At 39.7% G+C, this 14,256-nt stretch overlaps 1 protein-coding gene across 12 annotated transcripts in view; it reads left to right on the top strand.

Annotated features, from left to right (window-relative positions):
- The window catches only part of Adam22 (ADAM metallopeptidase domain 22), a 223,724-nt gene that overhangs the window by 145,700 nt on the left and 63,768 nt on the right, over positions 1-14,256 (top strand). For all 12 annotated transcript variants that reach the window (XR_013103903.1, XM_034518878.2, XM_076913095.1 and 9 more), the window contains exons 7-11: positions 808-877; positions 8,538-8,608; positions 11,321-11,395; positions 13,053-13,124; positions 13,875-14,041. Coding sequence is in view for 11 of the 12 variants with exons in the window: in XM_034518878.2 (XP_034374769.1) it covers positions 808-877; positions 8,538-8,608; positions 11,321-11,395; positions 13,053-13,124; positions 13,875-14,041 (455 nt within the window). In the remaining variant the exon portion in view is untranslated. The remainder of the gene's footprint in view (positions 1-807; positions 878-8,537; positions 8,609-11,320; positions 11,396-13,052; positions 13,125-13,874; positions 14,042-14,256) is intronic.

The raw sequence follows: 14,256 nt of genomic DNA, 5'->3' as shown, positions 1-14,256 counted from the left end.
TAAAATCAGATATGATAGACTATGGGCAAACAATATAGTCTTTAATCATTACTTTGCATATACAAATGAACTTCCTTGTTTCACAAAAACATTGGCCAAACATTTACAGAGGAGGTAATTTCCAGGAATACACATTGTTTTCCACCTGTTAAACAACTGTGCTGGGGCAACCATCTGACCAGTGTACCTAGAAAGACAAGCTTATCGCTGTGTGTGACACTGACATTGTAGAGGTTACACGTACCTTACATACTATGACATTCTAACCTCTTAGCACTTAGATGCAGCCACATGAAATCATTTGAATATTTAGTAATTTTTCTTAGAAGGGAAAATATTGCATTTTTCTCTGGGTCTCTAGAACTATCTATGTCAGGATTCTGGGCTTGTATCTGTCATCTTGCTCACAGTCACCAGGAAGATTGGTAGCTAGCTCTGTAGTCACTGCCTACTGCATCTGGCTCTTAAAGTGGGAGCAGGGATCTGGGAAAGGAGCCAATCATTAACCCATTTTCCTAAATGCCTTACATTCCCTTGGGGAAATAGGTCCATTCGTTTATTTTCTATGACTGCCTCTTTGGCTCCTCTGTCTATGAGGCATTTTGGTTGTAATGGGTGGTTGTAGTGCTAAAGGAATGGACTCTTCATGGGGGCTGTGCAGTCAGGGGCCATCACCTCTGAAAGACCTGGAGAACTTATAGTCAAGCTATGGTTCTCTTAGGGTCCTGCCTTCTCCAGCTGTGATTGCCTGAAGCCGAAGATACTTGGTTCATGTGTGCTTAATCTCTGCCCTGTGTGCTATTTCAGGAGGAGTCTCATCTTCACTCTGTGTACAAATCCAGACTGTTTGAATTTCCCTTGGATGACCTTCCATCTGGTATGGTATTCATATTGGGAATTTTTTAAAAATGGCAACCCAGTAATTCAGTTACTACTTCAGAACCAATATATATGCTAAATATTAATTGACAATGGCTCATGACATTTTAGAGGAACTGTCAAGTTGCACCAAAAAAAAGAATACAATACAAACTAGCTTCTTATTTACAGCTGCGAAGTTCAGAAAGATATGGCTTAAGCACACAGGAGGAATGCTCAAGAAATTAAAACTCAGTGTAAGGAATTAGAAGAGAGAGTTGTAAAGATGGTAACTGATGTAGAAATCCACCCTGGTGATAGTTTTCTGAACACAGGCATGAACATCTCCCCAGATACTATTTCTCCATCCCTCTTTGCTTTAGCATTAAAGGCAAAAGTTATTATAGTTTAACATTTTATATATTTGTGTGCTACCTGTGAAATTGGCACATATTTTTCTCTTATTTTTGTTTATATCTTAACTGCTATAAATGCTAATTTATATCATGTGACATATCATGTGACAAGTGGAGCAGCCCTTGGTGCTAGAACCCCATGTTTGTGAATCTTTGATTATGGAAGGGACATACTCTTTCTTTTGCTCCTCTTAATTCATTTAGCTTTTGCAATAGCTTTGTATGGTAACATAACTCGTTTGTTTGTTTCCTTTTGCTTTTGTAGATAATGAAATAGAAGTTCAGCGTGTTTGATTTTTCAGGGTCCAAGGACAAGGATTATGATACTTTGAAAGGTTGCTATGAGAGAGTCACAAGAAACAATGAAAAAGTGGCTAGCCTAAGAGCAGATCCCAAACTACCATTAGAAAAGCAGTTAACAGTTATATTGTCTTGTTAGAAAATGAAGTGAATGTTAGATTCTAATGTTCCTTCCTCTCTAGAGTGAGGTTGTAACTCATTGGCCTCCTGCAGTTCACCTAGAGAACTAACACTTTTTACTTCAGTAAATTCTCTTTAGTGGAATTCACAATTTTGGAGGCCAGTGAGATTGCTCATTTACCTTACAAGCCTAGTGATCTGACTTCTGTCCCCAGAACCCACATGAAAACTGCAGAGAACTGACTGAAAGTTGTCCTCTGACCTCCATGTGCGATGTGGTACATGCATGCTCCAACAATGACATGCATACAAAATAATGCAATTTGAAAAATAATCTACTACTTAGAAAAGTCTGCTGGTAAACACATAGACACTCATACTTTATAAGACTCATACTGTGCTTTCAATAACTTTATGAAACTTTATAATGCCAGTTATAGGAACAAAATAAATCTTGAATGGCTGTATGCAAATAAAACTGCAGAGAAATAGGTCTTCCTGGAAGCAATTGACACTGATTAATATTTAAAATAATAAAGATTCCCCACCAAAGACTTCAATATAGGAGTGCTACAATGTAATCTTACAAGTTTTTTTTTTTTTCTTTTAAACTTTGTTCAGGGTTCTTTTTCAGAGATAATCATGGAAGTGACTTGGCACTCTTTTTTTTTTTCCTTTTCTTTATTTTTATTCTTGATAGGATCCAATTCTGTAGCCCACTTTGGCCTCAGATTTGCAATGATCCTTCTGGCCTAGCCTCCTCAGTGCTGGGTTTGAGAGTGTAAACCTCTAAGCTCAGCCCATTTCTAGTTTTCTAATCAGAGGTGGCTTCTGTCTGTCAATTTTAAGAGTGGCATTGTCTTTCAAGATTACTTATCTTTTCTTTTTTTTATTGGATATTTTATTTATTTACATTTCAGATGTCATCCCCTTTCCCCATTTCCCATCCCTAGAAAACCCCTATACCATCCCCCTCCCCCTTTTTGCTTTTATGCCATTTTAATTACTTGCAAGTATTAAGGTCAGTTCTAGGTTGAGGAACTAGCAATGCAATAGATGCAAATAGTGAAGGAACAAGCAGGACAATAAAAACAAATAATCAAAGAACAAGCAAGGCAATAAACAAAATTCCATGAACACTCCCCTGACCACTGTTTTTAAGGGCTTGTCAGGATGACCAAAATATTTGAGCCAACTTCCTTGTCCTAGCCCAAAGTCATTTTCATGTCTGAAGCCTACTTTCTTGTTCTAGCCTATAATTTAGATTTCTGCCTGAGATTGCTTCTTTGTTTTAGCCTAATGTCAGATTCCTACCTGAAGCCCACTTCCTTGTCCTTGGCTAATATCATATTCCTGCTAAGCAGCCCATTTCTTTGTCCTTGACCCATGTCAGATTCTTGCCAAGCAGCCCAAAAAGCTCTCTGTCTCTCTTCCCTTTTTATTTCATAAACAAGACTGAGCCTGTCTTAGGTTGTTCTGACAAGAATGCTTTTCTTCCCTATCATGGAATATGCATTATCAAAAGCAATGCACTTATGTCTTAGGTTGGTAAGGCTCTGTGCAGAATCTTACCCATACTTGGCTTGCCAACCTGTTAATTTAATAACTCTATCTGGGGTCCATTTTCAGGTTCAAGCAATGTACTTTGGCTGCCAACATGTTGATGTTGTTAAAGACAAGCTTTAACACGATGGGCAGGAATAATGATCAAGCTCTATATGCCATTCTTGAAGCTTGACCAAAATAGAAATACTAACCTCAGGCCATGGGTAATTTTATCAGCAGTATCTGATGCAGCAACACTCAGCAGATCAGCATTCTTTAAATTCATAAGCTCACTATGCAAAGTTAAAACATCAAGATTACTTATAGTTTACTATGATATAATATAATTAGATATTTGTCAATTTGTTTGACTATAGGGTTTCTTTTATTTTCTATACTATGTCTCTCAGGATGAATATTCCTTAGAACACATTTTAGAGAAAAAAGAATCTTGTTTTCAGTGGACAAGTTGACACTTTAGAAAATGATGTGCACAAAACATAAGCCCTGTATGTGACTTGCTGGGCTCTGGGTGTGCCCTATTGAATGTATCCATGTCCCTATGTATCCCTATTGGGATACAATGTTTTTATTACTGAGCCATGTGCAGTTCCCCCATCTTGCCTTCTACTTCTGCAGTTTCTTTTCTGCTTGTTTTTCCTACTGACTAGTCTTGCCTTTAGTAGAACTTAAACATATGGAACCTTGTATTATATTTTGTTTCTTTTGCTTGGCATATGCTCATGAGATTTATGTTATCAAAAGTAGCAGTCGTTTGTTGATTTTATTATTGAATTTATTCTGTGCTATGAATATAGTAAATTCTTATTAATTATGCTGATGGACACTCAGGTTTTTCCAGTTTGAGGGTATTATTAATAAGCAACCATGAACATTTTTGTATAAGTCTTCATTTTTTCTTTCCCTTCCTATTTCCCTCTCTCCCGATTATTACTTTTTGTAGAAGCATGTTTTTATTTCTTCTAGTAAATACTCAAGGGTAGCCTGGGAATGTTTATGTGTAGCTTGGGTTCAGTGTCATCAAACTTCAGCCTGTACCTGCAGGCAGCCACACATTGCTGGCCTCACCTCAGAGCCTTGATTTTCATACATTCTGGGTCAGTTCTGAGACTTTATTGTCAGTATATCCCCCAGTGATATCAATTTTATTAATCTAAAGATTCTACCTTGAAAAACTTCTTTTTATGAGAAGTTGTTGAGTTGTTTCTTCAGAGTGTTTATGTCATTTTATGCTCATATCAGCACCGTGTGGCAGGAGGAATTGCTGTAAAACTTGGGTTCTAGATACTGAGGAATTTCTGCGGTGTTCATATTTGTCAGCCATTCTAGTGAGCATGGTGCTGTGCTACTGAGCTTTCATCTGTGAGTTTTTGGACTGGGGATAGTGTAGGCTTACATTTTATCAGTTGTATTTTTCTCCTTTAGTTGTTGCATTGTAGATGATTTACATATTCAGCATTTGACCTCAGCCAGAAGTTAAAACAAAATGATTGTATTGGCTGAATAATAGGCCTTTTTCCCCACTATGACATTTTTTTATTACTTTACCAATGTTTATTTTAATAGTTTCTTATTTAGAGTTCTTGATTTTTAGTTCTTTTTTCATTTTGTTTTGTTTTGTTTTTTCGAGACAGGGTTTCTCCGTGTAGCCCCGGCTGTCCTGGAACTTGCTCTGTAGACCAGGCTGGCCTTGAACTCAGAAATCCGCCTGCCTCTGCCTCCCAAGTGCTGGGATTAAAGGGGTGCGCCACCACTGCCCGGCCACTATGACATTTTTTAATTGGATATTTTCTTTATTTACATTTCATTTGTTTTCTCCTTTCTAGGTCTCCCTTTTGAAAACTCCCTATCCCACCCCCTCCCTCTGCCTCTATGAGGGTACTCCCCCCACTCCTGTCTTCCCATCCTGGCATTCCCCCATACTTTTTTAGATGTACTATTAACACTGAATTATTTGGATTGTCATAAAGTATTCCTTTGACTCTGTTCATTTAGCTACCAATTGTCATCCATCCATCTATGTATCTATGTATCTATGTATCTATCTATGTATCTATCTATGTATCTATCTATGTATCTATCTATGTATCTATCTATCTATCTATCTATCTATCTTATCTATCTGGTTTACTGTGATCTTATACTGTATTTTGAAATCAGATACCATATTTCATTTTTTTCAGTTTTGCCCTTTTTCAAATTAATTCAACTCTTCTAGGTTCTTTGCATTTTCATACAAGTTTTAGAACCCACTTGTCAGTTTCTATAATTCCTCTTAACTTCTTATTAGATTATATTAAATATTTATGTTAACTGTGAAAAAACAGACAGGTTAGTAGTGAGTCTTCCAGTCCATGGGGATAGCATAGCATGTTTTCTCATATATTTAGAGTCTGTTGTTGTTGTTTGTTTTGCATGAGGCCCTGGTTTAATCTCTAGCTTCAAATACAATACAACACAACTAATTCTCAGTCCCTTCCAGATATACTGAATATACAAAAGATTAAAATAAATAGTTATACTTAGGGCAGGAGCCTAGATGGCTGTCCTCTCAGAGGCTTTACCCAGCAGCCAACTGAGACAGATGCAGAATCCCACAGCCAATCACTGGCCGTAGATTGAAGACCCTTATGGAAGAGTTGGGGGGAAGGAATGAAGGCTCTGAAGGGGATAGGAAGCCCATGGGAAAACCAACAGAGTCAACTAACCTGGACTGAGAGAGCTCTCAGAGACTGAGCCACCAACCAAAGAGCATGCATGGGCTAGACAGAGGACCCTGGCACGTATGTAGCAGAAGGCTGCAATATTTGGCCTCAGTGGAAGAGGATGTGCAATTCCTCTTCCTGCAGGGACTTGATGTGCCAGGGTCGGGGATACCCAGGGAGGGCCCAGAGGGGGAATGGGGAGGGACTCTGTGAGGCAACATTTAGGATGTAAATATATGTATGTGTGTGTGTGTGTGTGTGTGTGTGTGTGTGTAAATTATAGAGGGGGAATGGGGAGGGACTCTGTGAGGCAACATTTAGGATGTAAATATATGTATGTGTGTGTGTGTGTGTGTGTGTGTAAATTATAGATGACTACATAAATAAAACATCACAAATCAAAAATTATTCCTTTTTCTCAAAGGCTTTCATATTTGTTTTTGTTTATTCCAATGCCTCACATAGCTCAGCCTTTCTCATGCTATATAGTTAAGACTTACTTTGTAACCTTAATCCTACCTCTACTACTGGAGAACATTCCTGCAACTGAGCCCCACTGAAGACCCCCAAACTCGGGAGACCCTTACTCAAGCCTCAGGAAATCACAGCCACCCAAAAATCGCAAGACACCGTACCTGGATGCAATCAGCAGATGTTTATTAGGGAGAGTTGGCTAGCCAAGGTCAATTCGGTTCACTCATGCAGGAGTTGAATTGACAAAGCCAGTCAGTCTGAGAAGGATTTTTAAAGGGGGAAATCACAAACCTGGAGACTGAGGAGGGGGTGAAAGGTTGCTAAGGAAATATAACAATAAAAATAGCGGAGAATTCCAGAGGAACGCAACCTAAGTGAATCAGGGTCATGTGGAAAACACTCTGTATTCTCAAAATGTGGTCTTGCCCTGTCACTAGCTCAACTATTTCTCAGTCTCACCTAGATGACTTGCATTTCTCTTTGTGGTCAGGAATGTGTCTTCCTGCTTTGGGCCTTCCTCACCAAGAGGTGGGTTCTTTTCCCTGAAGCTTGAGGAATGTTAATCTAGCAAGTGTCCTCTGATTCAGGGATAATGTACTCTTCCTGGAATGTATCCTGGGGCAGTGAAGGCCTGAAATCTTACATTCAGTTCTGCTTTCTGGAACCTGCATTCTTTTGCTCAGGTCTAGGGGTAAAGAAAAAAGCCTGTATATATTTCATAAAATGGTTTTTATAATTTTTCACTCTACACTACCTAGTCAGTGCAGAGGAAAAGAGACCAGTGGATGAGTGTCCTCCAACCTCCCTGGCTTTGGGGAGGGGATTACAAATAAAGAGGGACCTATGTAAGAAAAAAAAACCCCAAAATTATTTAAAGACATTTATGATTTCTGTTTGTATTAGCCATTTCTAGTATAGAAGTTGCTGTAGATAAACAAACATTTATTATTTCACAATCTCTGAGTGTCACGTACCTGAATGTAGCTTAGCTGACGGGCCATCACCGATTTTTGTAACTGTCAGCTGGAGTTATAACTTTCTTTGAAGGCTCTAATACTAGGGGTTCAGGTCCGGGCTTGCTCATGGGTGATTGACAGGTTTAGGGTTAGGGTTAGGAAGTGTTACGTCTTTTTGGTGAACTGATCCTCTCATCATCACGTACCCTGACTCTTCTTTACAAGTGTATTTTTTTTTTTGTCCTAAAGCTACTAATCTGATATTAATGTGCCTAAGATTGTTGTTATTCATTGAGAATTTCATATTGCATATAATATATTTTGATCACATTCATCCCTCAGTCCTTCCGCCAACTCCTCCCAGGTCAACCCTCTATCTCCTCACTCTTACTATTTTAAAAAAGTTATTTTTTAAAAAGTAATAATGCACCAAGTTAAATTTGTGCTACTTGTATATTCATCTGTGTGGGACCAACCACACAACAGCTACTGTCCACTTATGTAAGTGAGTCCATACCATGTGTGTCTTTCTGGGTCTCTGTTACCTCCCTCAGGATGAATTTTGTTGTTGTTGCAGCATCTATTTGTATCACTTTGGAGAAAGTCCTTCCTTATACCTAACCTAGAACTCAGAGACGAGTCTGTATGCTTGAATAGTTTGTGTGTGATTCTAACCTGCAAGTTAGAAGGACTCAGACTGCCCCATTGCCCTACAAGAACAAGCAAGGCCTTAAATAAAGTTTGTTGTGAGCTGAGAAGAGTGCCTATGAATTGGACACAAGTGAGTCGACGTGCTTGGTGTCCTGTGTGTTAAGTAAGAGTGCGCTGTGTTTGTTTCCCGCTCTCGTCTCTTCATTTTGCAGCTTCTAGAGACGGTTAGTGGTGGAAGTAACAGTCAGGTTGTCTTCTTAGCAAGTTTTAAATAAACAATGTGTTGCTATTTATAGTATGGCTATTAAAAATGACATAAATCAGGACAGGTTGTGTTTGAGCTTTTGTGTGTTGTACTTACCCACTATATATTTATGGTTAACATAACAGGATACCTCAATATACTCGTTAAGTATAATGAAGAACTAATGACATTTTCCTGCTATTAAAGAAGTCTGGAAAATGCATTGTTTGTTTTCATTTCCTTGTAGAATTTCAACGCGTAAACATCACTCCCCCCCAGTTTATTTTGAAGCCGAGACTGAAGCGGAGGAAAAGACAGGTATGTGTTGCAGGTGTACACCATGATATTTGGAACGCTTGGCAACTGGCGATCCTTTGAGTCTACACTCAGTGTCTGTTGGGGTAAGAATTAGTGCAGCCATGTGTGAGCGTGCAGAGACAGGACTGGTGACAGATGCATGCAAGCAGCAATGGGGTGCATCATTTTACACGTGGTGTCTGGAAGATGGAGGATTATGGATCCCTCGTTTCTGTGGATCATGACAGCTCTGCTTGAAGCAAGGTCTTTTCCCATGATGCGTCACGATGGCTCTGCTTGAAGCAAAGTCTTTTCCCAAGATGCTCTGTTAGGAGCCACGTCCAGGCTCTTCTTTGCTATTCCTGCCAGATTTTGAAGCCACAAAACGCACGTTTCTCACTCTAGCTACCTTGGGCTTTAGTATATAAATGAGGACATAGCTTTCGCACTGCTCAACTGGACATTGCAGTACTAGCAACTGTCTGTAACAAGCCTTAAACCACAGGGGCAGCTACTGTTCTTTTTCCCAGCCCTTGCATCTGAAGATGGCTTGTCCTGTGTCACATAGTTGACAAATGGCTCAGAATAAAGATCTGTCTGTCAGAGTCATCCCAAAGTAATAATGCTGATGATGGTTTGTGGAAGTGTCCGTGCGCCTGTGGCATAAGGAACACCTGAGGTAGGGACTAGATGGGCATCAAAGTGAATTGTTGATAGATGTGTGAAGAATTTACTTCATAGAGAGGACAGGGTAATACTCATCATGCATGTGCTTGTTCCTCATACACGTGTCAGCATCTATCTGGTCTACCAGGATTGAACCTAGCAATGCTCACACGCCAAGCAAGAATTCTGCCACTGGGCTAGAGTCTGCTTTAGTTGTCCAGTATGGACTTGCGCTTGCTCTGCATGCAGCTGAGGAACTCATGGTCCTTCTGCCTCAGCCTCCCCAGTAACTGATATGAAGACTCCTCCTGCCTTTACGTAAAACAGGTACTGTTTTGTTTCCTTTGGTTTTTGAAAGGGTCTCATTCTGTAGCCTCAGGTGGCTTCAGATTCATACCATTCATCCTGCCCTGGACTTTCTAGTGCTGGGATTCCAGGCATAGGTTTTCATGCCTGGTAAAATGGAATGTATTTTCAGACAGACCTTTATGTGAATTATAGTTGTTAATTTTTGTTAGAAACTTAGCATGTACTTGGCCATTTTATAAGAATTTTAACTGTTTAACTGGAGAATTTGACAGAATATTAACACATTTGCTCTTCATGATATCCTTCTTAAGAAGGTACTGTTGTGATCTCTCTGTGTTGAGGAGGACAAAAGGCACACAGCTTAAGAAGGAGTTAGGATTCTGATTTATAAAGTCTGGTCTTAGAGATATCTCTCACTGCGCATACTCTCTGAACCACACCCTCAGAAGCCTGTGTGTTCCACAAGTCACTACCTTCTTTAGATACAGACACATGGATGTCTTGAGTTAAATTAAGGTAAAAATAACTTCCATGAAGATTTAATTTACGAAGTTGCTTATTATTATGCATTCTGTGTAGACAGAATAGGAGAAAGACCCTCTTAGCCTGTGCCCTGAAGTTCTTCTAAGCGTTACAACACCTTAGGGACCTATGAAACTGAGCTTATGTGACATTGTGTGATTCAAATGAAAGTCCAAGACATTGAGAACAATGCTGGGACTCACCAGAAAGCCTGGTAGGTTAACTAGTGAGTCCACGGGGAATGAGAAAGATCTTGCCCTACTAGGACTTTTTTTTTCTTTAAAGAATGTCATTGGGTGCAATTTAGTGATCTGTTTAGTTTTTAAATACAAAAATATAGTCCATCATTCTTTGAAATTGGTGTTGTAAGAGTTTTTCTTCTTTTAAGGACTAGAGAATACATTCAGAAAGAGACAAAAATCTATGAAGCAGTATATTTTTAGTTTGTTAAAAATATACCAATCACTCATGTATTGATTCTGGTTTGATTTGATGCTGTGTCCTCATCACAAAAATAGTCTTTGGACAAGTGAACAAGATTTACTGAAGAAAAAAAAAAGGACTATTGAACCATGACATAAAAGAAAAGTCAATTTCACAGGTCTTGTTAATGACTGTGTAATAGATGGGCAGCGGGGATGGCTGCCCTGATAGCTTTTGCCCCGTAATATTGATTGATTGTGGTTTTGAAAGTACAGAGAATTTGTTGAGCAGAGAGGTGTAGCAGCTAAAGACATGCCAAGACTACTTGGGAGTGTCAGCATGTTGACCGCACCTCTACAGCTTGTGTGTGTGTGCATGTGTGTGTGTGTTTCAGGGGGGTGGATCTATGAACTGCCCCAGAGAAAAATCATGGCCACTCATAGAGATTTGGAGATTCCTTAGAAAAAGTGTCAATCTCATCACTGTCAGAAACACTGGAATTGAACTAACACAAGAGTGCTCTGCCAGTATTCCATTTCCATGCCATTGTTAGATTAAAAAAATGGTTTGATGGAGACAAGTGTGAAAGACATAGGCATACATTCATATTTAATTGTGTTTGTGTGAACATTCTGGGAAAGCCCCGGTCATCTGCTGTACCCCCAGGGAAGAGTGAAATCCAGGTGAGAGGACAGTGTTATTCTTATTGCTGAAGGAAAGAGGGAACTTTGGTGTCACTGGTTTCTCCCATGCTTTGTTTTAGTTCTTGCAGCGAAGTGTAAAGGCTTAGTCTTTTTGTTCACTCTGTTACAGCTTCTTCGATATCCTCGGAATGTCGAGGAGGAAACCAAATACATTGAACTGATGATTGTGAACGATCATCTCATGGTAAGATCAGCCGCCCCATTTCTTTTTGTCTTTGCCTGTTCTAGGTGTTGTGTAAAAACTATGTTTAGAAGAAACAAAACCTTCATCCAGTTGTGACTAGGAAAAGTCATTCCTGTAAATATATACTCACAAACATACACATACTCACACATACATACTCACATATACACACACATATACACATACACACTCACAGGCATATACATACACATGAAAACACACACATACATACAGATACATACACATACAAACATACACACACATACACACACATATACACACATACATATACAGACACACACACACACACACACACCACTTTTGGAAGCAGAAGGACAGTTTTCTTAGAATTTAAGACAAACAAGCTGTAAGTATTGGCAATGGCTCATTTGTGCTCCCACGTTGTACACGTGAGGTCTACTGCACACCGCAAGCTGTCACACCGTGGGGAGGGGAGCTTAGGAAAGAGTAAACAGGCCCAATGAAGCATATTTTTTATTAGGAACAACTTAGAAAACATGCTTAGGTGGAAGTAACTAGCAATTTTTATGAGGGTCCAAAAACACTTTCTTTAAAAGATATTTTTCTATATTAGCTGTATATAATAGTGATGTTGTTATGACATTTTCATACGTGTCTGTGATGTATTTTGATCTTATTCACCTTCTTACGCCTCCCCCTCCCCGTTATCTTCTCCCTTTACTTTAGTCTTAAGAGAGCATTGGCCTCAGATTTCCTGTTCCCAAGTGGCTAGGAACATGCCTTCCACCTGGGATTTCTCTAATACCTGAACCTTTTATTTAAGCTTGAATTCTGTGCCCCAAGTTAGGTGTTCAGGTTGGTTCTTCCTCTCCCAGTCCTGCTCATCCGATTCTTTTCTCAGTGAGCCACCTCTCTCTCTCTCTCTCTCTCTCTCTCTCTCTCTCTCTCTCTCTCTCTCTCTCTCTCTGATGTTCATTTGACACAGCGTATTTCACTAGGGGTCTTCCCAGGGGCACAGATGAGTTTGTCTTTTAGGAGCACGAGGGCCTGCCTTATCCACCACTTGTCCTCAGTGCTTTCCATGTGAAGGTGCCACTTTAAAAAGATTGAAATTGGGTTTTATGTGATAAACCCTGACTTAGAATACCACAGAGGCCGAGCAAACCAAACAAGTGACCCACATTTACTCTGAGCCATCTCCTTGTGATTTGGACAAAGGGTTTCCTCTTCCTCCAGAACCACATAGAACTTGTAGAGTCTTACATGGGTAGCCACAGTTGCATTTACTGTCTTATAGATAATAACAGCTTTCAAAAGAACATTCCCCCACCCCCAACCCTATAAAGTGGATGGGGTAGATGGGTTTTTGTTTGTTTGTTTGTTTTTAATATGGGGAGGGTGTGCTACGGATTGAACCCAGAGCCTCATGTGCACCAAACATATACCATATCTGCATTCAAGCCCCTCGATGTGGAACTTTTTGAATTATAAGATGATGTCATCTTTATCTGCAATCCACAGCTTTCAGCTTCAGGGTAGATGAGGAACAAGGCTCTAACCTGAGGGTTTTGTGAAAAAAAAACCTTAGGAATATTTCTGGTATTTTCTATTCTATTTTAAGATGATTATTTTCGGTGACTTTGAACATCCTTCACTGTTGTCTTGTTGCTTTCAGTTTAAAAAGCACCGGCTTTCTGTTGTCTATACAAACACCTATGCGAAGTCTGTGGTGAACATGGCGGATGTGGTGAGTACCAACCCCATGCAGCATCACCCCTTTTTGCTAGAAGGCGGGCAATAAGGTGCTGACATTTGAACTCCCCAGTTACATTTTAGCCAGGATGACCCCAGAGACTTGAGTGAGCGCCACCAGGGACTCTGCTGACTTTCATGTGTCTGGGAAAGTGTACTGGCAGAAGATATGCTTGTGTTTTGTCTTGTGTGTTTCATACTGTACAGGACAGATTTAGCAAAGATACTCACAGTGCACGTATGGAAATCAGCACAGAGACAGTGCAGGAACTAAGCCTTTTCAGAGATGCCCAGCATGGTGGCCAAACTGCCCACAAAATAATTCTCCTGCCTGCGTTTTCCTCAACATCACACAGGCTGTGTAGCACTCACTTCCTGACAGAATCTTTATTGGTATGTTTTTTTGTTTTTTGTTTTTTTTTGTTAGTGAAACTTAAAATTTCACAAATTATTTATCTAGGACTCCAAAAGATGGATTAGGGAAAGCCTTGAACTGAGCACAGATATTTGTTAAAAGGAAACCACTTTTGTGTCTAAAAGGCGTTTTGTTCGCTGGGTCTTCCTTGGTAAATAATTTGATTCAATATTCTTTAAGGAAAGTGCATTCAAATCCCAAGGCTAATGATCACTTTTGAGAACACTAATGTCTCTTTAATTAAAGTCGTTTCCACTAAAGGAGCCTTGTAGTGGTTCATCAGCTGATGTTACCGCATGTGTAGCTGAGGCTTTCATCTCGTTAATCTAGATCTATAAAGACCAACTTAAGACTAGGATAGTGTTGGTTGCCATGGAAACCTGGGCTGCTGACAACAAGTTTGCCATATCTGAAAACCCACTGATCACCCTGCGTGAGTTCATGAAGTACAGGAGGGATTTTATCAAGGAGAAGGCGGATGCGGTCCATCTTTTCTCGTATGTAACTTTTTAAATGTGTTTGCTCCTTCTGTCTCCATGCTGAATGCTCTCTCAATCCTGACTAAAATGTATCCTTCTACCACAAGTGTGATGTAATGTGGCCGTGCATTTGGAAGATGTTTTACAATATAGATTGTTTGAAAGTTTCATGCTATGTAAGTGATTTGAGTTACAAGTGCATGTCCATTTCATTATTTTCCCCAATGTTTAAT

This window comes from Arvicanthis niloticus, chromosome 15 (genome assembly GCF_011762505.2).
Source record: "Arvicanthis niloticus isolate mArvNil1 chromosome 15, mArvNil1.pat.X, whole genome shotgun sequence".
NCBI lineage: Eukaryota > Metazoa > Chordata > Mammalia > Rodentia > Muridae > Arvicanthis > Arvicanthis niloticus.
Note: the sequence above shows the minus strand (reverse complement) of the source record. Positions and strands in the feature narration are given on the sequence as shown.